Source organism: Corvus hawaiiensis, chromosome 23 (genome assembly GCF_020740725.1).
Source record: "Corvus hawaiiensis isolate bCorHaw1 chromosome 23, bCorHaw1.pri.cur, whole genome shotgun sequence".
Classification (NCBI taxonomy): Eukaryota; Metazoa; Chordata; class Aves; order Passeriformes; family Corvidae; genus Corvus; species Corvus hawaiiensis.
In genome coordinates this window covers 1,918,399-1,945,040 of record NC_063235.1, presented here as the reverse complement: position 1 = coordinate 1,945,040, position 26,642 = coordinate 1,918,399, and the positions used below count along the sequence as shown (strand labels likewise).

The window sequence follows — 26,642 nt, the reverse complement described above, 5'->3', positions numbered from 1 at the left end:
ACCGGCAGATGTGGGGTCAGCAGGTCCCCAGCTGCCGGGCAGGGGGTCAGGAACACACCCCCCAAGCCCCCAGCTGCTGGGATGTGCCTCCAGGAGCAGCTGGAGCCTCTGCAGCCATCACCGCGGGTTGTGAAACAGAGCACTTGTCAAGTCCCGCCTGTGTATTGCATTATATTTATTATATTATATTGTATCTATTAGATTATATTATACTTTATTATATTATTAGAGCTGTCAGGCCGAGCACTTCCAGGCTGCAACCCTCAGCTCCTTAGTTGCTTGGGTAACCTCAGGCCGTCCCTTTGGACCGGGAATGGGGCTGCAGGAACAGGATTGCATGTGACTGTGGCATGAAAGACGCTGTTACAGGAACAAGTGGTGGCACCAAGGGTGACAAAGCCCAGAAGGATGCAGGGAGCTCAGTGACAGCGTTACCCAGGGCTAGCCAGGCATGGCGGGTGGGCAGGGACACGTCTGCAGTAGGGACGGGCAGAGCGAGCAGGGTGAGGCAGGAGGGTCCCTCAGGTGGTGGGGAAGGGACAAAGGTGGGGGACAGACTGTGTGGCTGCTCCAGACACCCCTGTCCCCAGCGCGTGCAGTGCCAGGGGTGTGTCCCCAGGGGATGCGGGAGGAGGGGGATGTTGGGGTGCAGGCAGCGAGGTGGATGCAGGGGGCAGGGATCAGGCGAGTGTCCCAGTGGGCGCTGGGTGAGAGCTGCAGGTGGGTGCACGCTGAGGGGTTTGCACCCTCATCCCCAGCGGGTGCCGGGGTGTGTATGGCTGAGCAGCGTCCGCAGCGCGCCTGAGTCGGGGGGAACAATGCTGTCCTCCAGCCCTGCTGGGCCTCGGGGGGATGCGGGCATCCGACCCTGCCCCGGGTGGGTTTCGTGGGTCCGACCCCACGGTCACCGCGTGTCCAGTGGGGACATCACCGGGGAGTCAGCCGGCTGATGGGCCCGGCGGGCTGCGGGCCGGACAGGCCCCGAGGGGGCTGGGATCGGGATTGCGATCGGGGTGGGGATCGGGATCGGGACCGGGGTCGGGATCGCCCCCAAACGTGGGCGGGGGGGCGTGGGCTGTGCGGAGGGGGCGTGTCCCCCGTGAGGGGCGGGGCCGAGCGGCGGTGGGCGGGGCTCGCTCGGGGTCTCCCCGACCGCGCCGCGGGGGCGTGGCCGAGGCGGGCCGGGGGCGTGGCCCGTAGTAAAGGGGCGTGTCCCTCCGCGCGGCCGCGTTGCCCCGGGTGACGTGCGGATGCAGCCGGCACCCGTGACGTCACCCGCGGGGCGGGGCCGCTCCCCCCATTCATCGCCCCCGCCCGCGGAGCGTCCCGCCGGCGCCCATCCAATCAGCGCGCGCGAGAGGCGTGGCCGCCGGGCCCCTCCAGCCAATGAGGCGGCGGCGGCGGCCCGGGGCAACAATGGGGGGCGCCCGGGGCGCACGTGGGGCCGCGGCGGGGCCGGGCGGGGGTCGCGGCCCGGGGCGGGCGGGGGGAGCGCGGTGCCGGGGCGCGGTGCCGGGGCTCTCCTCTCCTCTCCGCTCCGCTCCGCTCCGCTCCGCTCCGCTCCGCTCCGTCCCGCCCCGCCGCTGCCCCGCGAGGCGCGGGGGCACTCCCCTCCCCCGCCCTCCCCCCGCCCCTCCGGGCCCTCCCCCTGTGTCACGGCGGCGCCCGCATTCGGGAACGGGCACGGCGGAGGGAGGGAAGGAGGGAGCGAACGAGCGAGCGAGCGAGCGAGGGAGCGGCGGCCGCCCCAGCATGTGGCCCGCCCGCGCCGTGGCGGCAGCGCGGCGGCGGCGGCGGCGGCGGGCAGGTGCGCGGCCGCTGAAGCGGAGCGGGGGGGCGTAGGGGCGGGAGCCGCCCGCCGCCGCCCTCGCCGGCGCTGTCAGGTGCGTGCCGCCCGCCAGCATGGCTCCGCCGCGCCGCCGGACCTAGCGCCGGGCTGCCCGCGGGAGACTGCGCCCGCCGCGCCGAGGGCTTCCCCCCATCTCCGTCCCGCTTCTCCCCGCTTAGGTGCCCCGCCGCCCGGCCCCGGAGCCCGCCGGTCCCCGGCCGAGGATGCCGCCCGCCACCGCTCGCTCCGGTTCATCTGTTGCTGACTGACCGCGCCACCAGCCCGATGGATGCGGCCGCCCCCGCGCCCTGCCCGCCCGCAGCCGCCCCGCTGGCTACCGAGCCGGGAACCGCTCCGGAGCTCCGCGGCTGGTAAAAACCAAACCAAAACCAAATCCGAACCAAAAAACATCCCCCCGCTTCGGCCCGGACTGGAGAGGCGGCCGAGGACCATGCAGCGTGTCCCACGGCTCGGCGCTCCCGGCGCGGCGCCGGGCACAGCCGCCTCCTAGAGCCGCCGGACCCGGGGCTCCCCCGGACTCGGGGCTCCCCCCTCCAGGACCCGCGCACCGAGCGGCTCCTCCTTCCCTTCTCCCCTCCAGCCGGGCAGGGAGCCCGCCTTCGCACTCCTCTCCCTCTCTAGATTTTGGGTTTTTTGTTGTGTGTTTGGGGTTTTTTTTTGGGTGGAAACCGCCCGTAACTCCGGGGGGGGGGGGCTGTGGGGTGGCAGCCGGGAGGCGACCATGGAAGAAAAGCTCCAGGCGCATCAGGTGGAGATCGACCCGGATTTCGAGCCGCAGAGCCGTCCCCGCTCCTGCACTTGGCCTCTCCCCCACCCCGACTTGGCGGCGGAGGAGGAGGATGGGGGCGCGGGGGGAACCCCGGCGCTGGCGGCCGGCGGGGACGGAGCCGAGAACGCGGCGGCCCCGGTGGAGCGCAGAGTCGCCGCCGCTCCCCCGCCGCCCCCCGGCGCGGATGTGGGGCAGCTCCGCAAGGCCAAGACCTCCCGGCGCAACGCCTGGGGCAACCTCTCCTACGCCGACCTCATCACCAAAGCCATCGAGAGCTCGCCGGAGAAGCGCCTCACCCTCTCCCAGATCTACGACTGGATGGTGCGATACGTCCCCTACTTTAAGGATAAAGGAGACAGCAACAGCTCCGCCGGCTGGAAGGTACCTGACCCCCTGACCCCAACCCCAGCGCAACTTTGCCCTCTCTCCCGAAGGTGTGCCGGAGCATGGAGCTTTGTGCCGGGGCAGCCGGAGCTTGGTTCTGGCGGGGAGGCTTGGGGGATCCCCGCCGTCCTCACAGCTGGGGAGATAAGGGCTCGGTCAAGTTTTGGGGAGAGCTGGTGTCTCGTGGTGCTGTGTGTTGGAACGGGGTGAGCTTGTCCCTGCGTCACCCGCCGGCCTCGCGCTGAGGGTCGGAGCGGTGCCGCCGTCCCCCGGGAGGTCAGGGCGAGGGATGGAGACAGGCAGCGGGGTCGCGGGCGGCTCTCCCTGGTGTGCGAGCCCCGGGGTACGGTGAGTGACAACCCCGAGTACCGGGGTACAGTGAATGATAACCCCACTGCCACAGCTCTCCTGGCCCTGCCTGTGGGGACCCCGGCCGTGCCAGGTCCCCGCGTGCCGGTGGCCGGCCCGGCAGGACAGCCGGAGGGAGGGCTGTTCCCAAGCAGCTGTCTCCAGACTGGCTTTTACCCGGTGCGTCCCCGCTGCCTCAGCCCCCGCCTTCTCCGAGGCCGCGTCCCCCTCCCGGGGGGCCAAGCAGGCAGCACACGGTCCCCGCGGCTCCAAGCTGGCATTCCCTGGCTCTGCGCTCGGCTGGCACTGTGGGCTCGTTAGGATTCCCTGGCGCAGGCAGTATTCCCCTCTCTGTCGCTGTGAGCTGGGGATCCATGGCACCGGCCATCCCGGCACCAGTGAGGGCACGGAGGGTGCTTGGTCTGGGGTCACCCTGGCCCCTGCCCCTCTGGCTGGGCTCTGCACTGGAAAGGGGGAAGAGATCGGCTCTGTCCAGATGGTGTCAGTAAAAAGGAGCCAGTTTCTCTTAAGTCCTCCCCTAAGCCCTGTCACCTCCAGTGTGATTAGTGTGTTAGCAGGCTCCGGGGGCTCCCACACCAGCCTGCGGCCCTGGCACGTGTGTCCTGGCTCCGTTGGGGGCAACCAGATCCAGCCCACCTCGGGGGTCCTTCTTGGGTGCAAACGAGGCTCTTTTGGGGCAGGAAGGCCGGACTATGTGGCACCTGTATCCAGGCTGTGGGAGCTGGTGTTGTGTGGAGGCTGGGCACCCACTCCTGGTGAGTGGGCTGAGGGCAGCTGGCGTCCCCCTGGTGCGGGAAGGGTGTCAGGGCTGTGGAGGTGGCAGGAAGTGGTGCTTGTGTGGGGTCTCTCAAACCTCCACCTGGGTGAGACCTGCACAGCCCTGGGCGTGCTGGGGAAGAAGGGTCTCCCAATGCTCGCACACCGTGGGGACAGCAGGGGACATGCACTGATGGGGTCTGGAGATGTATCAGGGCTCTGAACTGGGGGCTGGGAGGGCTGGGATGAGGAGTGAAGGGATTCCCAGGCAGTCACATGTGTCACTGGGGGCTTCATGTTGCGTGGTGTGCAAAGGGGGAGGACAGGCTCAGAGTCCAGCTGCTGTTGGGCACCAGGGGCGTTTTCAGGGGCTGCTTGCTCAGGTGGGCTCCCCTGTGTGCACCCCATCATGGGATCCTCTCCCCTTTCCTGGCCCGTCTCTGGTTTGGAGCGCCTCTGCCAGGGCTCTGCCTGGGCTGCGGGCAGGTGGCTCTGCTGCCTGGGCTGCTCTGCTGGGGCTGCTTCCCTCCTGGCAGCCTCCCGTGCCCCCTTGTTTGCACTGGGGTTTAAAGCCCCCAGCTGGGCTGAGGCCCAGTGAAGTGCCCTGCCCAACCTGTCTGCACTCCAGGCTGGGCAGAGCGGGGTGCCCTGGGGCAGAGCAGGGTGCCCTGGAGCCTCTCCTGGTGCTGCAAGTGCCCAGTCCCCAGCTGGGGCTGGTGGTGCGAGGGCTGGCAACAGCCCAAGGTAACAAGCAGAGACCTCCTTTGCGTGGTGGTTTCATCAGGCCACAGCGTGTCAGGAGTTAAACACCTCCCCCACAGCCCTTGGTCCCTCCTGGATGTCCCCTGCCCCAAACCCCCTCGGTGTCCCCTCCCCCGGCTGCCGAGGGAGCCCCCAGAGCACTGGCCAGTCGGTTTTGTGGCAATGAGCTGCTGGTGGCTGATTGCAGGACCCCTGGGGAAGCTGCGTCCCTTGGCTCCAGGCCTGGGAGAAGTGTGGCAAGGCCACAGCTTTGCATTGCCCAGCACGGCAGGGTCGGAGCGAGGTCTCGGCTGCTTCTTTGATTGGTTCCTTCACAGCCTCTTGGTGCTGGACAGAGCAGGATGATGGGGTCTGGGGCCTGGCCGAGGGCCCAGCGTCCCCATGGGCATTGGCTGTGCTGCTGCTCTGGCAGGACTTTGTAGAATCATGGGATGGTTTGGGTTGGAAGGGAGCTTAAAGCTCATCTCATCCCATCCCCTTCCACTAGACCAGGTTGCTCAGAGCTGTGTTCAACCTGGCCTTGAACAGTTCAAATCCTACTCTTGCCTTCTCCAAACCCTCTCTGCCTTGCTCTGGCATCGGAGGGACCTTCAGACCCCTCCCTGCATCCAGCTGGCTGAACCTGCACCCGGCTGTGGTGTCGGATGTGCCTGTCAGGAATGTGTGCCCCAGGCTGGTGGTGGTCTCTTGGAGGGGAAGGCTGTTGGCAGGGGTTGCATTTTGGGGTCAGGCCTCTCCTTCCCCACCAGGCTGCGCATTGCATTACATGGTTTCATAAAATCACAGAATCATGGAATGGTTTGGGTTGGAAGGGACCCTAAAGCCCATTCCATTCCACCCCTGCCATGGGCAGGGACACCTTCTACTACCTCAGGTTCCTCCAAGCCCCATCCAGCCTGGCCTTGGTCCCTTCCAGGGATGGGGCAGCCACATCATTCATGGTGAGGTAAACTGAGGGACAGAACCCAAACACCTTGGCCCTGCCCAGCATCGGGACCAGGACCAGGACCTGTCTGGGTCGGATGGAGAGCACACGGGGGATGCTCGGGCTGCTGATCCTTGGGAAGTGCAACCCCCCATGGGCTGAGCCGGTGTGTCGGGCTGGTGCACCAGGAGCTGCTGCTGCTTCCCGATGCAGGGCAGCGGGCGCCCGCTGACTGACAGTTCTGCTTAATTAGGGAGTTGTTATTTTATCAATTCCAAAGCGCTTGAAGTTTTCTGCTCCAGCTCACGCTTTCCTCTTGTTAATGGGAAACCAACACCCTCCGTCAGAAAGGCAGCGGCACTGATGCATTTTAAAGTGTTCTGCTTGCTCCGGTTTGACATCCAAAATATAACAATCAAGCCATCAGCTGGTGGATGCCTGTTTGATGCGGCTCTGACAGTGCTGAAACCTTAATTTCCCAGCCCTCCCTGCACCTCCTCCTCCTTTCTATTGCCGGGTCGGTAGCGTGGCGGCCGTGCCTGGCATGGGGGCTGGGGCTGCCGTGTGCTCGGGGCTGCCATGCAGAGACACCCCCCTGCCAAGTGCCACCGTCCTCCTGCAGGGCAGAACGGAAATGAATTAGGGAGAAAAAGGTGTGGAAATGGAGTTTGGGTGGGAGTGTGGTCCTAGTTCCCATTGCTGCTCGAGGATTTGGGGGTTTGGGGTACCAGGCTGTTTCCCCTCCCTGCTGCTCTGTGACCCCTGAGCTATGGCCAAGGGGGAGCGCCCTGCTGGGCAGCCCCCGAGGATCCTTCCAGGGAGCAGCTCCTGGCTCTGTGGCTCTGTCGCTGGTGCCCCCCTGCCCATCCCCTCTTGGATGGGGACAGTGCCTCTGGAGCCTTGCCCAGTGTGGCTGGAGAGGCTCCAAGACAGCGCCTGGGACGGATGGGGATGGCTCTCCTCCCCTCGCGGAGGGCAACCCGAGTGCCCCCAGGGCGTGGGTGCTGCCACTGGGGGTGGCACAGCAGTGAAGGGGCAGTTTCAGGGAGGATGGGGTGACCTGGCTCTGGGGTGACCTGGCTCTGAGGGTGCACATCGGGCTCGCTGCCGTTTGTGCTGGGCTCAGCGGTGTGGGTACCGGGGGGCTCGGCGGGGGCACGGCCCCGGGACCCCGGCTGAGGGGGGGTGGCCGGTCAGGGCTGCCCTTGGGGCGGTTTGGCTCGGCTCGGTCACGGATCCCATCCTGTCCATATATGGAGATTTTTTCCAGCGGCAGGGAGAGCCCGATGCTCCCCGGAGAGCTGCCCTGGGCTGGGAGCCGCGGGGCCAGGAGAGCCCGGTCAGCCCAGCGAGCACGCAGGGCCGGCTCCTTCACCTCGGGGAACCCCTCTGCCTCAGCTCCTCGAGAAGCCCCCCTGGCTCTCCTGTCCCCACAGGTGCAACGCCCCCGGGATCCCCTCGTGTCAGGGGACCCCCCCCGCCCTTTCCCACAGCAATGCAGGGTCCCTCTGGATGTGAAGCTGGGGTCTCCCCACCTGTCCCCAGCTTCACCCAGGGATGGGGGAGCCAGTCACACCCCCCTGAGCCGCCCCCATGTGCTGCAGTGCTGCCGGTGGTGTGGCTGTGAGGAATCCCCTCTCCTCCTCCTTCCCACCTCATTTCACTCTCTCCTTTTGGAGGTTTTCGCCTTCTAATTTTTTTTCCCCCTCTCTCCCTTCTTCTGGAATCGCTTCTCATGCAGCGCTAACTGCTGAAGTAACACAAACCTGCTAAATGGTCCGGCTTTATGATAGCATAAAAATGATACTACAGAAGCGAGTGGGGCTTTATTAAACCCCAGGGAAAGGCTCCAAATGAACAGCTTGCTCTGCTCTTAGCTTCCTCCCCCTGCTTCCCCCTTTATTTTTAATAACCACTGGAATATAAACTACAGTTAAGATCCTGTGGACTAGAAGAGTGCTTGCAGCCCGGCATTCTCACCATCCTTCCCGCCGCGGATCCCTGTGTGCATCCCTCCTGCAGTTTCCTGGTGCTAGGGTGGGAGGAGGACCAGCATCCTGGGCTAGGACATGGATTTTGTAATTAAAAAGCCTTGTAAATATTTTTTAGGGAGGCTGTGGGTCGGGCCAGGCGTGTTTTGGGAGTGAGCTGGGCTCCTTGGCCAGGCTTCCCATCCCAGTGGGACGCTCATGGGGATGCTGCTGGCAGTGGGAGGCCCTCGGGGCTTAAGGAGTGGGGTTGGACATCTCTCACCTTGGGTCCTCGCCCAGGGATCCCACAGGAAGGGGATGAATCTCCCCTCCCCATGCATCAACAGGGTCTGGGCATGGTTGGACCCCCATCCCCAGGCTGCCCCCTCTGTCCCTGGAGTCCATCCCCAGCCTCACAGCCACCGTGCCCTTGAGTCTCCCGTGGGGATGCTCTGGAGCTGGATCTGGGTCTCCCCTTGCCCTGACACCCCACCGCACCCCGACGCTGCCTGTGGGGAGGCAGCTGCCGTCCTGTCCCCCGCACCCACCGCGGTGGGCTCCCTGCTCCCGGCTCACATGACTTTTAATTACCCTGACACTTCCCGCCGGGAGCCGGCGAAGGTGCCTGATTAGTGCCGAGGTGAAAGGCACTTTGGGTTACGGAAGGACACGCGGAGGCTCGCCTGTCTGCCGCTGAGGCTCATTTTGGACAGCATCTGTTCATTATTATGTGGTGCCTTGGCGGGGTGCCAGCCAGGGGAACTGAAAGCCCCGGCACAAAGCTCGCTTTCACCCGCTGCGGGGAGGAGGAGGAGGAGGCACCCGGCGCTGGGCGGGGAGCCCGGGGACCCCCAAGGCAGGCTGGTCCCTTCCCTCCCAGCAGGGATGCTTCAGCATCCCAGGGCATCCCGAGCTGCTGCGTGCTGTGGGGTGTCACAGAATCATAACCACAGACTGGTTTGGGCTGGAAGGCACCTTGAAGATCATCTTGTTTCAACCCCCCGCTGGAGATGTCCACCCCTGGGACTGCTGGTGTCTTGTGGGGTGGGGGGGAAGCAGCAGGATGGGGGGATATGGGGGTTTGTGTGGCTGGTGCCCGCTTTGTCAGCAAGGGACTCATTCTTCCCCTCCCAAGACTCCTGTGCCACCCTGTGCCTCCCTCCGTGCCCAGCAGGGCTTGGAGCAGGGCAGCTCTTGGGCTTTTCCACTGGGGTTGGTGGCACTTCGTACACACTGAGCCAGAGGTGCAGCAGTGATGCAGCCCAGCTCCTGCTCCTTGGGGCCTGCAGGGCCGAGGAGGTTTCCCGAACAGCCTGAGGAGGTTTCCCGAACAGCCCGAGGTGCTGGCAGTGGGGTGGCTCTACCCAGATCCCCTGGTGCTGACAGACCCCTGCCTGTGGGGCTGGACACATCGAAGGGGGTGCAGGCAGCGATGTTCCCTCGCGTGTTCCCTCGCATGTGCTCGGGCTGTGCTGGGCTCCCCACGTACGCTCGGCCCATGCCTTGTGGGAGGATGGACATTGGGTGTGCCAGGGCAGCACGGGAAGGACCCTCAAACACCGTGGGCTGGCTTGTACTGACTGCTTCACATCCCTCCTGGGAGTGTGGGCTGATGGCACCGTCCCCCTGTCCTCGAAGACCTTGGGGGACAACATGTCCTTGTGGACACAGCGTGGCCGTGCTTCGGGGCGCAGGCACTGGGGGCTTTTGCAGGCTGTGGCTGGGGGGAGCCCAGACTGGGGCACTGAGCAGCTGCCTTTGATTTACTTGGGAAGGGGACAAAAAGCCCCACCAATTCAAAACCACACAAAACACCCCCCCAGCACCCCCCCAACACCCCCCAAAATAAAAGAGGCAGTGGCACGGAGGAGAAGAAAGGCAAGGGTTGTTCGCAGGCGCCTGGCGCGGTGCCAGCACGGGGACGCTCCGGAGCAGACATGCCAAGCTGTAATTGCAGACAGGCTCATTTCAAGAGACGAGACGGTTATTTTTAACTCGCGTTAAGGTAATGCACTGATCTCCTGCCTGTGGGTTCAAAAGTTCACCCCCCCTCTCCCCAAAATCCCCTTTGCTCACCCACCCCATGGGGGTACCTCTGGTCGGGCTGCAAGTGACCGCTGGGGAACACATGCTGGTCCCCAGAGCCCCACAGCCAGGCAGCCTGACACTGCCCACACCCTCGCCCTCCTCGGGGCAGCCGCGGTGTCTCCCGGGGAGTCTGGCTCATCTCCTGCGGGACTGGGAGGAGGCTGCAGCCAGGCCGGCCCTGGGGTGTGGAGGAGACGGGCATCCGTGGGGCGGTGCCAGCTCCATGCCCAGCCCTGGTGCTCTTGAGGTCCCCAAGGAATGTGCAGGGGATGGGTGCTGCGTGCCAGGGTGCCAAGTCCTGCTGGGAGCCCGATGGGAAAGCCTTGCACTGCTCTCAGTGGTGGCACCACCCACCCCCCAGGTCCCCAAGCACTTTCCAGTCCCGGCCACATGCACTGGTGACTGTGCTGCCCCGGGCATTGCTGGCATCTCCTCCAGCAGCCAGACTGGCAGCAGTGACAGGGCAGTGTGGGGGTGGTAGGACATGGGTTCCCCCTCCTCGGCCTCACTGGCTGCCCCACAGGAGGGCTGAGCCTGCGGGCCGCTCGTGTGGCCGGAGCAGCCCATCATCCCGGTGCTCCCAGTGACATTCGTCAGTCTATACTGAGGATGTATGGCCACCTCAGCCCTGCCTTTTTCCTTAAAACACATTGCACAGTGCCAGGAGGGCACTGGGGGCAGCTTTCCTACCCTGGGACAGGGTGTCACTGGCTGCATGGGACCCATGCGGTGCCAAGCTGGGGAGCCTGGGGGTGAGCCTGGCACCTGCTCCCCAACCCTCTGCCCAAACCATCTGAAGGGAAAGTGGAGCAGGAACGCCCCAAAACGTGTCAGGTTTGGCCCTGTAATAGCTGTGATTAATCCTTTTCCCCCTCCCCAGCCTCTCCCAGGAGCTCGGCAGCTGAGAGCCGGCGGGAATGAGGCCCCGGGGTGCTCCCGAGCAGGAGCAGCGTGTCCGGCCCCCTGTCCCCAAACGCCCTCTCGCCCTGCTTGGTGGCGTCAGCAGTTTGCCAGACGGCCGGGAACTCCCTGCATGGCTGAGATGGCTTTTGTCCTCGGCTGTCGCATGGCTGGGGCCGCCAGCTGCAGGTGCTGCGCTGCTTCCCGCTGCCGGCTCGGCATTTCCCTCCCTTTGCGTGTCGCTGCTTTCGGCAGGAGCGCTGAGCTCCGGGGTTTGGGGGAATCCAGCGGGAGCTGAGGCTTTCTGAACACGTTTCGTGGCCTTTCGCGGCTCGTCCCGGCTCGGTGCTGGCCCCTGTGGCAGCGCAGTGGCCTCCGGAGCCGATAAATCAGGGAGCAGAGCCCGGCTGCGCCGGGGTGAATTGTGGTGCGTTACCCGTAATGAGTTCAGTGGGGATGGCACGGCAGGAGCCGCGGGGAGCCTGGCACAGCGTGAGCCGTGGGAAGCCTGGCCGGGTCATTCCCGGACTGTGACCCGGGCAAAGCCGGGGGCATCTCGCAGCCCGGCAGGCGCTGCGGGAGGGTAGCTGGCCATGTGCTTTTTGTGCAGAGCCGGCGGTGGGAAGGGCTGCCCGGAATCCCCCGCACGGGGATGGGGAGCCGAGGGGTGTGCGGGGTACCCCTGGCTCCACACCGGCGTCTGTGAATGCCGGGGGCGTGGGCAGCACGCTGTGGCACGGTGAGGTTTGGAGCATCCCCGGAGCCTGCCCGGGCTCTTGATGTGTTTGATAGTGCAGGAGTGGAAACATCCAGAGCGAGCTGTAAGGATGGGAGAGCCGGGGAGACCGGGACTGCGACCGTGCTTAGGACCATACTGTGACCTCATTTAGCAGTGGCTCCTTCCTGCTGTGCTTGGAGGGCACCGGGTGACATCCCATCCCACCCCATCCTACCCCATCCCACCCCATCCCATCCCATCCCATCCCATCCCATCCCACCCCGCCCCATCCCATCCCACGGCACAGCTGGCTGGAGCTCTGGTGGCTGCTGGGAGTGGGTTTCAGCAGGATGAAGATGGGCAAGTGCCCGTCTGTGCCCAGCTGCACTGCCAGGTTCGGGCAGCCGGGACACTGGCCGTCATCCCCTCCCTGCATCCTGTCCGGCCAGAGCCACCCTCCCCTCCCTGCCCCAGGTGCGATGTGTGTGCGGGATGCAGGGGAGGAATTCATAAGCTTGTGGAGCGACAGACTCATAAATTTTGGCTTTTTTTTCAAGACTGTCAAACCTATGCCTGTCCCAGGGATGTAAGACAGCATTTTATTGCTGCCTGCTTGATGGTTGTTCCCTTCTCCTCAGTGGTTGTGATTTATCTCTGCACTTTGCGCTGATTGGATTAGAAGTTTAAATGCTAAGGGTGCATAACAATATATTTTTCTTATTAATATTAAAAAATCATTATTGGATTTTTTATAGTTCTGTTTTGAATTGAATCCCCTTGCTTGATTTATTCTCTCTCCCAGAGTAGAATTTAATGCTAATAGGAACAATCATTGCTTTGTTTTGAATCTTTGACTGTTTGGAAAACTTTCCGTGCAAAGGGAAATTACAGCATTATTAAGAGTCCATTAAAAGAGGGTTTGCCCATTCCTGGCTATTACCTGTAAGCTGGAGGGAAAACAAAAAAGCCAAGACAAGGAGTCTCTTCTTCAGGGTTTCTGCTCACACCCTTGCCGAGGTGTAACGCAGTGATGGCGCTGGTTGTTAAAATCGGCTCTGTTCTGTCGCAGGGATTCATTTCGGGTCTTGTTGGGTTGGTGCTGGGTGGTGAAGGTGTGTGTGGCAGTGGAGTTCACAGGTGAAAGGCAGGAGCTGACTGGGACTGGCTCTGCTTCCCGCTGGATTTCATATTTTTAAGGGAAATAGAAGAAGCAGGATGGCAGCTCCCAACTGATGCCTGTGGCAGCACTGTGGGTGCCAGGCAGAGGGGTGGAGGATGCTGAGTTCCTCCCTGTGCTCCCCTTTGCCTGGGGTGGGTGCTGAACCCTCTGCCCGCACTGAACCCAGTGCCCACCCAGCCCTGGGACCCACTACGCCCTTGTGGTTGTGCCCATTGTGCCTCACGTTCCGGCAGCTGCCTGCAACGGCGCTGGGCAGAGCCCCGTGGGCAGCCCCGGGGAGCAGGGGCAGGCAGGTGGGATGGGGCAGGGGCTGGGGACGCGGTGCCGGGCAGGTGGGATGGGGCAGCTGGAGACGTGCCTGGGGCGGGCGCAGCGGCAGCGGGGAGCTGTGCCAGGCTTGGCAGGCAGCAACAGGGCTGGCAGGGCACCACAGCCTGCCCGGGCACGGCGGGACAGGCCTGGGCACCCACGGCCCTGCAGCACCGGGGGAGCGGGAGGGTGGGGTGTGGGGTGTGGGGGGCATAGCTGGGAGCGGCAGGAATGTCGGCCCCAGGCACGCAGGGGCTGCGTCCTTGGCATGAACTTCCCGGCAGGGCTGTGCCATGCCAGGCCACCACCCTGCACCCCAAAAGCTGCAGCTGGCACCCCGCACTCTGCTCCCCAAAGCCTGCTCCCACTGTCCTGCACCTGCTCCCCGTGCCGTGCACCCCTCACTCTGCTCCCCAAAGCCTGCACTTGTGCCCCCCAGAACTGCACTTTCCTCCTTTCACTGTGTGTTGTGCTCCCCAATCTCTGCTCCCTGCACCCCCAAACCTGCACACCGTACCCTGCATTCTGCCCCTCAAACCCTGCAGCCTGCACCCCACCTGCCTGGACCCCTTCCCATATGCACCTCCTGCCATCCCGCACCCTCTCCCCCCGTGCACCCCATACCCTGAACACCCACTGAGAAACCTCCTGTGCTTGCTGGAAACCCCATACCCACACCCCACTGCCTCTGCCCTACACAGCTGGTCCTGGGAGAGCTCCACACCTTGGGGCCAAGACTGGGGCACGGCTGCCTGCCCCGTGGGGGGTTTCCCAGTTGGCCCAGTGCACTCTGAGCACTGGGACATCCCCTCTTGCTGGGACTCTGTGCCAGTGCCCACGAGTGCTGGTGTGCTCAGCTCTGCCTCCCCGCCCCTCCGTGCTCTGTGGGTTACGGGGTGTCACTGGGGGGAACCCCTGACCCCCCTGGCCCCATGGCACACCAGCCCCAGCAGTTGGGATGGCATCTCAGACGGCTCTGGGGGTGCAGGGCTGTTCCTTGCTGCGATGAGCTGAGGATTCCCGGGTTCCCAGATTCCCAGCAGCATGTTCTCAGGTGTCCTGCCACGTGCCAGGACTTCCTGGCTGAGGTTTCCCGCTGCCCGTTCCTGGCCAGGCAGTTCTGGGATCCCGGCAGGATCTGCTCACCCCCCGTGCGGATTTTTTGGCTGACCCCCTCTTGTTTTCCCTCTCTCCTGGAGCCTGAGTGCACCAGCCAAGGAACGGGAAGCTCCTGCCAGGCCCCCGTGCCAGTGGGGAGACTGTCACTGACTGGGGGGATTTGAGGTGGGGACCCAGTGTGGGGGGATATGGGGTTACCACCGGGATGCACAGTGGGGTCTGGGCAGGTACCTCTGTGCCCGTCCCCGAGGTCAGGGACACCTCTCTCTGCCCATGTGGGTCTCAGGGGATGACCCCACGAGATGGGGAGATGTGGGGTGCAGTGCTCTGGGGTGCTGGGCTGGGAGATTTGGGGTATGGACTGTGCAGTGTGGGGTCCTGCAGCTGCCACCAGGCAGCAAGGGGAGACACGGAGGGGGCAGTGCTCGCAGGGGGGCCAGTCTGGCTCCCCAAAGCTCCCAGTTTAACCAGCAAGGCGCCAGCAGGGTACCCGGCTGCGGGGGTCTGGGGCAGGGCTCCCCCAGCCAAGATGCTGAGGTGGCTCCGCAGCAGGGACAGGATTCCTGGGGTCCCCTCCTGCCTCCCTGGGGCACCCCCGTGGTGACACAACCCCGGGGAGACAGGGCCAGCAATGGTCCCTGGGACTCCCCCTGCCTGTGCCCAGCCCTCCCCAGAGCCCAAATCCTGCTCCTGCCGCTGGAGAAGGAGCAGAGCAGGGGCTCCAGCAATTATCCTCGTGCCCTGAATAATGCATGGCAGCAGCCTCCAGCAGAGCCTCTCCCTGCCCTTCTGCCCCTCAGCTGCCCTCCGGCACCGCCTGGCTTTGGGGGTCCGTGGGAGGGGACACAGGGGGGTCTGTCACCTTCGATCTGCTGCCAGGGCTTGGGGGTGGTGCGGGCAGGGGATGGAGAGGCAGGTAGCCCCAGGACCATTGCCAGCCTCCCCACCCCTGTGCCTCAGTGTCCCCCTTGTCGCTGTGCCAGGGATGGGGAACTGAGCCGGTTTCGCTGCCTGGCTCAGGACACCCCGTCTTTGAGGGGGTCTCTGGACAAGTGCAGCCATTTCTGCAGGGCTGGATGTGCTCCAGGGCAGGTCAAGCCCCCATCCAGCTGGGATCTGGCTGCGGGGCCGGGAGCAGCGAGGGATTAAACGCACTAAAGGCGGTGTGAAACTTTTGGCTGGGGAGCTGCAGGCAGAAAGTGCATTTGTAGCCGCAAGTGGCTGCCTTGAAGACGATCCAGATTTGTCTGGGAGCCGTCTGCTGCTAAAACCCTTTGATCCACTTACTTCTCCCCGGGGAGCTCCCTGCAGCTCTGGTGCTAATGCCCCCGTGGCGACAGGGGCTGAGCTGCCAGACGGATGCAGGGGAGACCCCCCTCCTGCTGCCAGGGAAGGGAGCAGCCGCAAAAAAATGGGGGGGGGGGGGGGGGCAAAAATGGAGGGGCTTGGGGATACAGGAGCGATGTCACCAGGATTAATCCATGGGGTGCAGGGAGTGGGAGCAGGTTTGGTTGTTCCTGGGCTGTGGGGAGGAATGGAGGGTAGAGGGATGGGGGCATGGAGAGTGACGGGATTCAGGGATGGGGGGATGGAGGAGGTTTGGCTGTTCTCAGGCTGTGGGCAGGGATGGAGGGAGCATTGCCAGGTGATTGCCACAATGCCAGGGCATGGGGGGATGGTGGTGGTGTTGTGGGGGAGGGTTTGCATCGTTGGTGTCTCCCCAGGACTGCAGATCTGGGGGGTCCCAGCCCCGAGGCCGACTGCCCCAGGGCTCAGTTGGAGGATGCACTGCTCAGCTGCCAGACCCGCTGGGTCAAGTGGCTGAGATGGTGAAATGGCTGAAAGGGGAAGGCAGGAGAGGGGCACGAAGGAGGTAACTCCAGTGCGTTAAATGGGATATTGGGAGTTTGGGATCATAGGGACTCTTGCTTTTACCATAGGAAATGTTTAAAGATCGGGAAGCTGAAATCAGCTCCTGTACTGGACCTCAAATCACAGAATCCCAAAATGGTTTGGGTTGGAAGGAGCCTTAAAGTTCATCCTGTTCCACCCCCTGCCATGGCAAGGACACCTTGCAGTATCCCAGGCTGCTCCAAGCCCCAATGTCCAGCCTGGCCTGGGACACTGCCAGGGATCCAGGGGCAGCCACAGCTGCTCTGGGCACCCTGTGCCAGGGCCTCCCCACCCTCCCAGGGAACAATTCCTTCCCAGTGTCCCATCCAGCCCTGCCCTCTGGCAGTTAAGTGGAAAATTCCCGTTTTCCAGTGGGTGTCAGGATTGAAGGTTGTGCTCAGCTCTCCCGCGTGGGCAGCTCCGTCTCCCGCCCTCCCCAGATCGCCACTGTGGATGGGTGTCGCCCTGTGGCTGTGGGTCCCTGCGGGTCCTGGCAGGGCAGCAGCGCTGTACAGCTGGGACAGCGTCAGTGATGGGGCTGGCACGGTGCTGAGCCGGGCACCGAGGGGGGGGACATCCACCCTGTACCCCCATAACACCCACGGGCGAGTTATGGATGGACCATCACCCACAGGCTGCCAGCCTGTGCCCCGAGCAGGATGGGGCTGTGGGCATGATGGAGGGGACAGTGACCTCGTCCCTCCTGGGGGATGGCGTCTGCGAGCTGGTGCTCAGGAGGGGTTAGGAAGGCGCTGCCAGCAGCCGTGACCGCGCTCGTGGGGAGGGGAAAATCCCATTGAGGCGCTAGTGGAGCCGCGGGAGAGGCCAGGGGACGGTCACGGCCGGGGACAGCCAGGCTGGGGACGGTCACGGCAGGGTCCAGAGGGCTCTGGGAGGGCTGCAGGGGTGGGATGGAGGTGTGAAGGGAGGCGAGCGAGGAGCGAACAAAAGCTGCATTGAGTGACAGAGCCCGGCCGCCAGCGGAGCAGGAGCCCGGCCAGGAAAAACAGGGCCCGGAGCGGGGAGCACATCGTGTCCCTGGCTGCGGCCGCCGGGGCTCGGTACATTCTGTAGCGGAGGAAGCTGGCGCAGGGACGGGCTGGCTCGGGCCGCCGCGGCGCAGCTGACCCGCGGGGAGCGGCACGGGGGGCTCCCCACCGGCGCTGCAGCCCGACCCCCGCGCTCGGGGCTGACCGGGGTAACAGGGAACGCCCCGAGCCCGGCCGGACCCTCGGGGGTGCCCAGCCCTGGGTCAGCGGTGGGAGGAGGCGGGGGGCCGGGGGCCGGGATGCAGACAGCGAGCGGGCGCCGTGCCCAGGAATTCGAGGATGGTTTGCAGGCGGCGCTGCCCGGGCAGCAGCGGCTAATTCAGGCTAATTCAATTACGGCTCCGTGTCACGAAGCCGGGGGCCGGCGGCGCGTGGGGGCGGCTGGGGGCCCCGCGGGGAGGGGTGGCCTCTGAGGGGCTGCCAGGTCCCCCGGACATCGGCGGGATGGGGGTGTCCTGTCCCCGCCACCTCTGCGGGGAGACCCCCGGCGGGGCGCTGTCCCCAGGCTGGCACCACCGGCAGGTGCCTGCAGCTCGGGGACCCCCAGCTGGGTGGTGCTGAGGTGTGACCCCGGGTGCTCAGACCCCTCAGGATGGGCTTCCAGGGGGAAACAGTCACGAGAAGCTGCTTTCCTGCAGGGATGTGTGACTTCCCATCGCTTCCACACCTCCTCCCTGTGCTTTGCCATCTTCTGTCCTCCTCCCCAGCATCTGCCCCAGCCCTGCTGCAACCCCCAACTCCCCGGAAGACCCTAAAACTAACATCCAGGGGAGCTGTGGATGGGTTCAAGCCCCTGGGTCCGGGTTCAGGGCACTGTCACTGCAGTTCAGAGCTGGTTTGCTCTGGTGCTCCGAGCACTCGTTCCTCCTGCCCGTTTTTGGGCATTGTGTGACACCCTCCCGCCCAGACACCTTTTTTTGGTAGTTTTATTTCCAAGTGTCTGATTCCCCTGACTGACACACACACCCCCACTGGCAGTGTGGACCTGGGGAAGGTCCTGGGGCCACGAGCTCCTGCCACGGTGATGGCTGATCCCACAGCCCAAAGCATCGCTGCCAGTTTTTTAGGGGGTGGATTACTGGGGGCTCTTGCTCCGGAGAGACCCATCAGCAGTAGAAAACAGTCCTGAGGATGCTGCAGGGCCTGGCCCGGAGCAACTCCACTTCCTCCTCGCTGCAGGAGGGCAGCTGGTCCCATTGCTCGGGGACTGAGTGGCCCCGTGGGGCTGTGGCAGTGCGGGGTGGATCGGGATCCTCCCTCGAGCGCCACCGGGACCGGCTGCCTCGGCAGCTCTGGCTGATGTAATTTTTGCCATTACAGGTAAAACTGCTCCGCCTCGGGTGGCAAACTCCCCCAGGGCAGGGAGGAGGGGGTTGTTGTGTTCCTGTTGCTTTGCAGCAGCCTACAGGGATCCCGCTGCCTCCCCAGGGTGTCTGCCTGCTTCCCCTCCCCCTCCTTCTCCTCCTCCGCCTCCTCCTCGTCCTCCTCGGGCTGCCTGTGCTGGCTGAGTCCTTCCCAGAGCTGTGTTGGGGGGCAGAGGCTGCACCACGCGTTGCCCCCACCCCGGCAGCCCCTGGCTTGTTACCCCTGGTCCTGCTGGGTTTGTGCCTGGTCTGGCAGCATTCCTGCCTCCCGCTGCCTGCCCCTGGGGAGCATCCCTGTATCCTGCCCGAGCCGGTGCAGGTGCAGCCCAGGGACCACTGCAGTAGCTGTGGCTGTGGCTTTCCTGCCACCCTGAGTGATCAAACGGCGCTCGGAGGAGGAGACACCCTGCCCGGGGTAATGGTGCATCCCTGGTGGTAGAGTTTGGGACATCAGGGAAAATCCTGGGGCGTTCCTGGTGCTTCTGAGCCCTTGGAGGGAAAAGCAGAGGCTGTGATCGAGCTGAAGGAGACATGGGGATGCAGAGCTCTCCCTCCCTGGGGTGAGCTCGCTGCCAGCCCCTGCCCGTGGGGCGATGGGGGGGGGCTGCAGGCAGCGGAACGTGTCCCTCGGTGTTGTTTTGGGGAGACCCAGGGTGGGGAGCAGGGAGCAGAGAGCAGAGTGCTCAGCCAGAGCTGGGGCGCAGTGGCTTCTCTGTCGCTGCTCCACCAGCCCAGCAGAGCAGCCCCAGGTGGGGTGGCAATGTCCCCAAGGGGAAAGTCCCCTGCTCATCGCCTCACCAGTGCCTCAGGGGGATGGCAATGGGAGGGCCAGCCTCAGTGCCCCCAGGGCACATGCCACAGGGCAGGAACCCTTTCGATGAAGCCAGGGTGCACTGCCAGGCCCCCACCCAGCACCCACCTTACCTGCAGGATGTCGCCTGCTGTTTCCCTGGCAACGGCGATGGCATCCCGCACACCTCGGGCAGCGTTTCCCTGCATCCCCTGCGATGTCAGCCCTGTTTCCCGGGTAACCCAGCATCCGGGAGCTCCGGCAGGCAGGTACTGGGGGTCCCCAGCTGCCTTCTGCTGTGCCCAGCCACGCGCCACCTGACAGCCCTGCTGTGGGGGCCCATGGTGGCCTTGGGTGGTGGGGACAGGCACGATCCTGGCAGGTCTGGGGGAGCAGGCAGCCCTGCGTGTCACGACAGAGCTCAGCCCACACTCTGCTCACTGCGGGTGTCTCGTGGGTCTGCCGGGTGTGGGGAGCCATGGGCAGCTCGGGGGTGGGAGGAGAAGCAAGGCTTGGGGCTGCTGTGCCTGCACAAAGGGCCGGAGACTGGCTCTGGGCTTGTGGGCAGTCAGCGTTCCCAAGGGGACAATAGCCAAGGGGTGCTGGCAAGTGTCCAGGACAACTGGTCATGCCTGGACTTTCCTGGTCACCTCGGGGTAACTGGTCTCGGCAGGAGGGCACTGGTGAGGTGGGTTCAGCATCCCAGTCCAGGCTGGAGCTGGGGTGTTTGCCTGCAGCTGCTGATGCCCTTCATGCCATGAGCCCATCCAGGGGTCAGTGCACTGGGCAGAAAGTGTTCTTTGCTTTGTGAACAGCTCTGTGAACAGCTCTCCCCATGCTCTGTGAACAGCTTTGCCCCGTCCCACTCCAAGTGGGGCATGTCCCTGTCCCCTGCTCCCAGTGCAAGGCATGTCCCCCACTCCCAGTGCACATCTCGGGGGGACCAGACACCCCCAAACTCCGTGGCATCAGGGTTCAATGCTGGCTGCCAGGGCAGGGGAGGCCGGGAGCCTCCCAGGATGGGCAGTTCCAAGCGCTTTCTCCAGCAGTGGATCCAGAGCCAGGAAATTCCCTCACTGAGGCGGCAGTGTCAGCCCTGCCCGGGGAATGTGCTTGGATGAAATCGGAGCCTGCAGCCAGCTCTGGCCAGGATTTCCCCGTGGATCCTGTGCTCTGCCCCGTGTGCTGGGCTGGGAGCTGAGCGCAGGCAGGAGCTCCTCTGGGGCGTTTTTGGGGGGCCATGCTGTCAGCCAGCCCCTCTCCTGCACAGACCCCCTCGGGAACACCACCCCTGCCAGCCCCGAGGAGATCCAGCCACCCCATCCTGCCGAGCCCCCGAGCAGGGCGATGTCCCGGGGGTCCCCCTTTTCCCACCCACCGACGGGGCTGTGCTCACAGGGTGCAACCCCACGAGCATGAGTGGGTTTGCCGGTGATATCAGGGGTCTGTGGGGTGGTACCAGGAGCCCAGGAGGTGACAACAGGGATCTATGGGGTGGCACCAAAGATCCATGAGGTGACATCAGGGGTCTGTGGGCTCAGCCACAGGAGTCATGGGCAGAGCTGTGCTCAGGGGATGCCTGGAGGCTGCTGGGTGCTGGCAGTGCCTGGGGGCATCGGGGTGCGGCAATCTCCCCCCCGGGAGGATTTTATCCCTGGCACAAGGCGCCGCATGTTCTGGGGCACGGGGGGGGCTTCAAGGCCACCCTTGGGCAGCTGCTGAGTGTGGGGGAAGCCTCCCCTCCTCCTCCTCCCGGCTCCCTGGGCTGTGAGTAAGCACGGGCTGGTGGGACCCCAGCCCGGAGCTGCGGGGGCAGCAGGGGTGTCTGTCATTAGCAGGTGCAGAGCAAACTAAAATAAAGGGGTCAGCTGAGTCATGGCACAGCTGGCAGGGGGGGCAGGGGACACGGGAGGGGGACTGGGGATGGGGGGCACTGGAGGGGCACAGGGGGCTGTGACTGTGGGTGCCCGTGTGCAGGGTGGTGCACGCTGTGCCACGAGGGTGTGACTGGAGCAGTGTGTGACACCCCGCTGCAGGCTGGGGACATCCCGGGCAGGGCTGGTGCGGGGCCGCGGGCTGTTCTTTCAGCCCTGCTGGGGAAGGGAGGGTTTTCCATCTCCCCTCCCACAGCACCTTTGCCTTGGGCTCCTGCCCAGGAGCCCCCCGAGCTGTGGCTGCCACCCCGGGGCACTGCAGTGGGTGCTCCTCGGGGCACAGCAGGGATGGACTCCCCATCCCTCTTCACCCCCAGGACCCTACACAGGAGCTGTGAGCCCCTCACCCCATCTGCTGTGCCAGTGACCCCTAAGACCGTCCTCCTCGGAGAGACCCCCCAGGGCACCCCAGGGTGCCATCACCCACTCCGTGGCTGGGAAGGGTGGATGTGCGCAGTGGCCTGGGCTGGCCCGGGGGGAACAGCAGGTGGCCACGGCAGGGCTGGCTCCTGCAGCACCGTCCCTCTCTGCCACCACCCCCTCGCTGTCTCAGTTTCCCGTGTCTGCCGCAGTCCTGGGCTGTGGGGTGGGACTCAGCATCCCTCCTTCCCACGGGGCTGGAGCTTCAGAAACGTCCCTGGGGCCTTGTGGTGACCTTGCTCCACTTGCGTGACTTTGGCTGGTGTGCGTGTGCCGGGGGGGGTCCGAGGGGGGTGTGACGTGGGCTGGTGGCATGAGGGGTCTCCAGTCCCCCCCGGCGTGTCAGAGTCTCTCCCAGCAGGGTCTGCGTGCGGCTGGGGCTGCACAGAGCAGCCCCGGGCACAGACTGAGCGACACAAAAGGCTCAGCCCTGCTGGGAGTGCCCATCCCCACACGTCTCATCCCGGGGTCTGCGTGGGTGTGAGGCAGCTGAGCCCCCCTGTCTGTGAGGGACTGGCAGGCAGAGGGACCCGGGGGACAGCGCTGCTTTCCTCGGGCTGCTCTGGGGTGTCTGATGTCTCTCAGATGTCGTGGCAGAGGGTGCTGCACTCGGAGGCACCTCAGCTGTGACAGCATCTCCTTGTGGGGCAGTGGCACACGGATTGGGACCTTCGGGCTGGCCCAGGCCAGGAGGGGCATCGGCATGAGGCCACTTCCTGCTGTGTTTCTGGCCGTGCAGGGACATGGTGACACCGGTGACAACTCGTGCCACTGCCTCCTTGTTACCATCCCTTGCCAGCTCCAGGTGGGCAGCGCTTGCCCCTCTGCCAAGTCGGTGACCCTGGGTGTGCCCCTCCTGCGGCAGCCGGATCCTGCCTGCCCCAGGTGGGCTGTGCAGGGGACATGGGGCTCCATGGGTGCCCTCCACCTCCGGGGCACAAGTGCAAAAAATTAATGTGAAAGTGGAGAAAAGGGAGTTATGTGGGGTTTTCATGGAACCATGTCTTGGGTTTGATGGGACCTTAAAGTGCCACCCCCTGCCATGGGCAGGGACACCTCCCACTAAACCAGGATGCTCCAAGCCCTGTCCAACCTGGCCTTGGACACTGCCAGGGATGGGGCACTTCCAAGGGTGATTTGGAGGACTTTGGAGGGTATCAGGATGTGCTGGCATGGGGGGCTCTGGCTGGAGGGCTGGCTGGGGGCAGCTGGCCCTGGGGGAGGGGCTGGGGATGTGCTGTGCCATGAGGCTGAGTGAGGAGGGGGCTGCAGCCAGCCCACGGTGTGTGCCACGATGTGTGCTGCAGTGGGCTGGGCCGTCAGCACTGAACAGCAGCTTGGGCACAGCAGGGACAGCCCAGAGCCTGCCGGGGTGCCATGGGCTTGACCAGATGGATTTGACCCCACCACTGGCTGGAAACTGCTCCTTACTTTCAGAGATGTTTTTTAAATAGTGCTTCCTGCCACGTTTCTGCACAGCAGGTCCCCGTGGTGAGGATTTTCTCCCTTAGAGGCATCACTGAACCCTCCCCTGCTCCACCCCCTGGGCCTAAAACCTGCAAACTGGGACAAACATTTGTTTGCTTGAGCAACTGGGATTTTTTTTCTTGGAATAAAACTGTTCCATGAAGAATCTCTCAGCCAAGGGCATTTGGTGGCGGGGATGTCCCTGCTGTCCTCGTCCCCATCCCCTTCAGGGCTGAGAGCCCTGAGTTCTCCCAAGCCTTTGCCATCTGTGCTTGCTGGTTGTGGGGTGAAATCTCTTGCAGGAAGAAATTCCTCCCTGGGAGGGTGGGCAGGCCCTGGCACAGGGTGCCCAGAGAAGCTGTGGCTGCCCCTGGATCCCTGGCAGTGCCCAAGGCCAGGCTGGACATTGGGGCTGGGAGCAGCCTGGGACAGTGGGAGGTGTCCCTGCCCGTGGCAGGGGGTGGGATGGGATGGGCTTTAAGGTCCCTCCAACCCAAACCAGTCTGTGGTTCTCTGATTCTACTTGAGAAGCAAAAGGCACCTTTCCATGCATGGCCAAAGCAGCTCCTCATCTTCAGGAGCTGCCCTGAGGGCACGGGGAGCCTGGGCCAGCTCCTGTGGGAGTCCTGGTGGGACACAGCTTTGCTCCGTGGCCCCTTGAAAGCCCCGTGGCTGGAGCTGGAGGCCACGGCACAGAGGGAGTCGGGGCACCCCCGTGGGGCTGCTCCCAGGGGTGACGTGAGGACGTGGGGCAGGCGGGGAACCGCCGGGGCAGAGCGAGTCCCTGGGGAACACGAGTGCCCCGGTGCCTGGCTCCGTGCCCAGCCCTCCCCCTTCACTGGGAACGGGCCAGCGCCGAGGCAGCTCCCAGGCTGGAAATCAGGACAGCCTGCACGGAACAGACAGGGGAGGATGGAGCTGGACTCGCCCCGGGGCTGGGGCTGCTGCTGCTGCTCGGCTCGGGGGCTGCGGTGCTCAGTGCGCTCCCACGGGACAGTGGCACAAGGGTGACACGTGGCTGGGACCTGCGTCCCTCCCGGGTGGCCGAGAGGCCCAGAGACGGTGTTTGACGGCACCCCACAGGAGGGTCACCTCCCCTGGCTGTCAGCATCGCTGTGGGTCACGGGATGGTGCAGGCTGAGTCCTGCTGCTTCCCTCTTCCTCCCGCGGGCGGTGAGGAGGAGGCGGCCGGTTTCCCTCCTGGGAACAGCCAGCTCCTCTGCCTGCAGGGGTTGGAACCCCCCGCGGGGGCTCAGCATCCTGCTTGGGGCACCTCCTGCATCCCTGGGGTCTCTCGGTAGGTTTGATGTGCCTTGCCTCAGATTGGGAGCAGCTCTGGGTTCTCCCAGTGGGTACAGGCAGGACTTCCGGGGGGCACTGGGGCACCCGCTGTCCCCAGGCAGCCCCAGCCCCAGTGCCAGCAGCGGGGGGCAGCCAGCAGGGAGATCAAGAGGTACCCGAGGAAAAGGGAGTGCGGCTGCTTTAATGATTTGGCTGCGGTGAGAACTTGGTGTGGAGGAAATTGAACCCAGGGGAAAAAATCCTGTAATTTCATGCAAAAATTACATGGCAGCTCCGGGTGATTTACTGCAGCTATTTCGGTGGCCAGCTCTGGGGTGTCATTAGAGCGTTACGGGGTAAGTGACTGCTGGTGCACAGGGTCTTCCCAAGGCACCTGGCCCGGCCTCACCTGTTGGAGAGGGGTCCAGGCAGCCAGGGAGTGCTGAGGGTGCATTTTGTCCCCAAAGGCGGGGAGCCGATGTCCCTTAGCTGGGTGTAGGCACCTTGCAGAGCATCCCTGGCTGTGGTGGCACCTCAGGCAAGCTGGGCTGCTGGGGCTGGAGCTGCTGCTGCAAAGGGAGGGGCAGAGTCCGACCCTGTGCTCCCCCCTTGCTCAGCACTCCCTGCCCCACAGTCCACCCTCAGCACCCCTGTGGGGCTGGGTAAGAGCTGGGCGGGCGGTGGGATCTGGCACAAGTCCCCAGGGCGGTGCTGTGCCCGGTGGCACTGCAAGGTCCCCATGCCAGCTGCCCAGGGCAGGTGGCCCAGCTGCTTCCAGCTCTGAGGGAGAGTGGGCAGCCATGCCAGGGCCACGCAGCTGAAATGGGCAGCACATCAGCTCACCCCCCTCCCCTCTGGTGGCATTCCAGGGCAGGGATAGAGGACATGAGGGGGGCGGGCAGGAGGTGGGCAGAGGGCTTGGCTGTCCCCTGCCTCCTGCCAGCTCTGCAGTGGCACCTGCAGCCTGCAGGCAGGGAGCCCATGGCCAGGGAGGGTGTGGGACCAGCCCATCACCGTGGCACTGGGGCCATGTCCCTGGGAGGTGCCTGGTGCCAGGCTGAGCTGCAGCTGGCTCCTGGGTGCCCACAGCTCTCAGGGGCTCCTGCCCGCTGGCAGGGAGCAGGGAAAGGCTGGGCTCTCCCAGAACCCCCCCCAGCCCCACAGGGGGATCCCCAGCTCCCCAGCCCTGCCCGTGTTCCCAGGAGGGAGCGTGTGCCTGCTCATTATCCACAGCCCTGCTCTGATCTAATGAGCCCTTTGGGGAGCACGTGGGGCAGGAGAGGGTCCCAGGGGATTCACAGATGTGGTTCTGCACGCAGGGTGCACGGGGATCACTGCCTTCCCCACCGCCCCCGGGCTCCTCCTCTGCCCCTTTGGGTTACCCCTTCAAGGGTGGACAGTCCCAGCAAGCAGGGCAGCACAGACCCTCGGGGAGGTGGGCCAGGACAGGGCTTGGGGTGGACACTGGGATGATGGGACCTCTCCCAGCTGTGCTGGGACCAGCTTGGGAACTGCTGTGGCTGGAGGAGAGGTCACACAGAGCCCCAGCACTGCCAAGGCGGGTTTGGGGCTGTGCTGGCCCCATCAGGAGAAGCCCAAGGCAAGGGGTGTCTTTGTGGGAGCTGGATTGACTGTGCAGGTGTTGCCCCAGCACTGAAATCTCTCAATACCAGTCGTGATCCTGTCTCCATCCATCCATCCATCCATCCATCCATCCATCCATCCATCCATCCATCCATCCATCCATCCATCCATCCCTCCCTCCCTCCCTCCTCCTCCCCCTGGGCTGAGGTGGCCCAGAGCTCCAGGAGCATTTGGACTATGCTCTGAGGCACAGGGTGGGATTGTTGGGGTGTCTGTGCAGGGCCAGGAGCTGGGCTGGATGATCCTGGTGGGTCCTTCCCAGCTCAGGACATTTTGTGGTTTTCTGACCCCTCCCCTGAGCTGCCTCACTGGGACCTGGTGGCCGAGCTGGTGTGAGCCCCACTGACCACAGTGGGATGTAGAAAAGATGCTGGTGCTGTGTCTGTCCCCTCTGGGCTGCAGGGAAGAGCCACTGCACAGGGATGGGCTCTGCAGGTGCTCCCTGGGCTCTCCCCAGGGCAGGGAGGATGCTCCTGGTTTTGAAGGGGACAGGGAGTGATGGCAGCTGGCTAAAATAAAGCGGCTGCCATGGCAACAGCAACAGTCCCAGTGCTGGGAGAGGGATGCTGGGCCGTGTGTGCCACCTCTGCCACGCTGGCACTTTGGCTCCAGCCTGGGCATGAGGAGTGTCCCCCTGTGGCCAATGTGCCCTCTGCCAGCTCCCTCCTGGCTGGGGGGTGCAGGGGGGTCTCACCCCTCTGT

General features: G+C 64.5%; 1 protein-coding gene and 1 long non-coding RNA gene across 2 annotated transcripts in view; one reads left to right on the top strand and one right to left on the bottom strand.

The window, feature by feature from the left end:
* Positions 1-1,898: 1,898 nt before the first annotated feature.
* Positions 1,899-26,642, top strand: part of FOXO6 (forkhead box O6) — a 36,813-nt gene continuing 12,069 nt past the window's right edge. Inside the window, exon 1 of the mRNA XM_048327113.1 lies at positions 1,899-2,999. Coding sequence (XP_048183070.1) covers positions 2,571-2,999 — 429 coding nt within the window. The 5' untranslated portion in view covers positions 1,899-2,570. The remainder of the gene's footprint in view (positions 3,000-26,642) is intronic.
* Positions 12,327-19,417, bottom strand: LOC125337415. Its single transcript, XR_007208040.1, has 2 exons — positions 19,329-19,417; positions 12,327-12,657 (listed from the first exon to the last, which is right to left on the bottom strand). It is a non-coding gene; the product is annotated as an uncharacterized LOC125337415 (long non-coding RNA).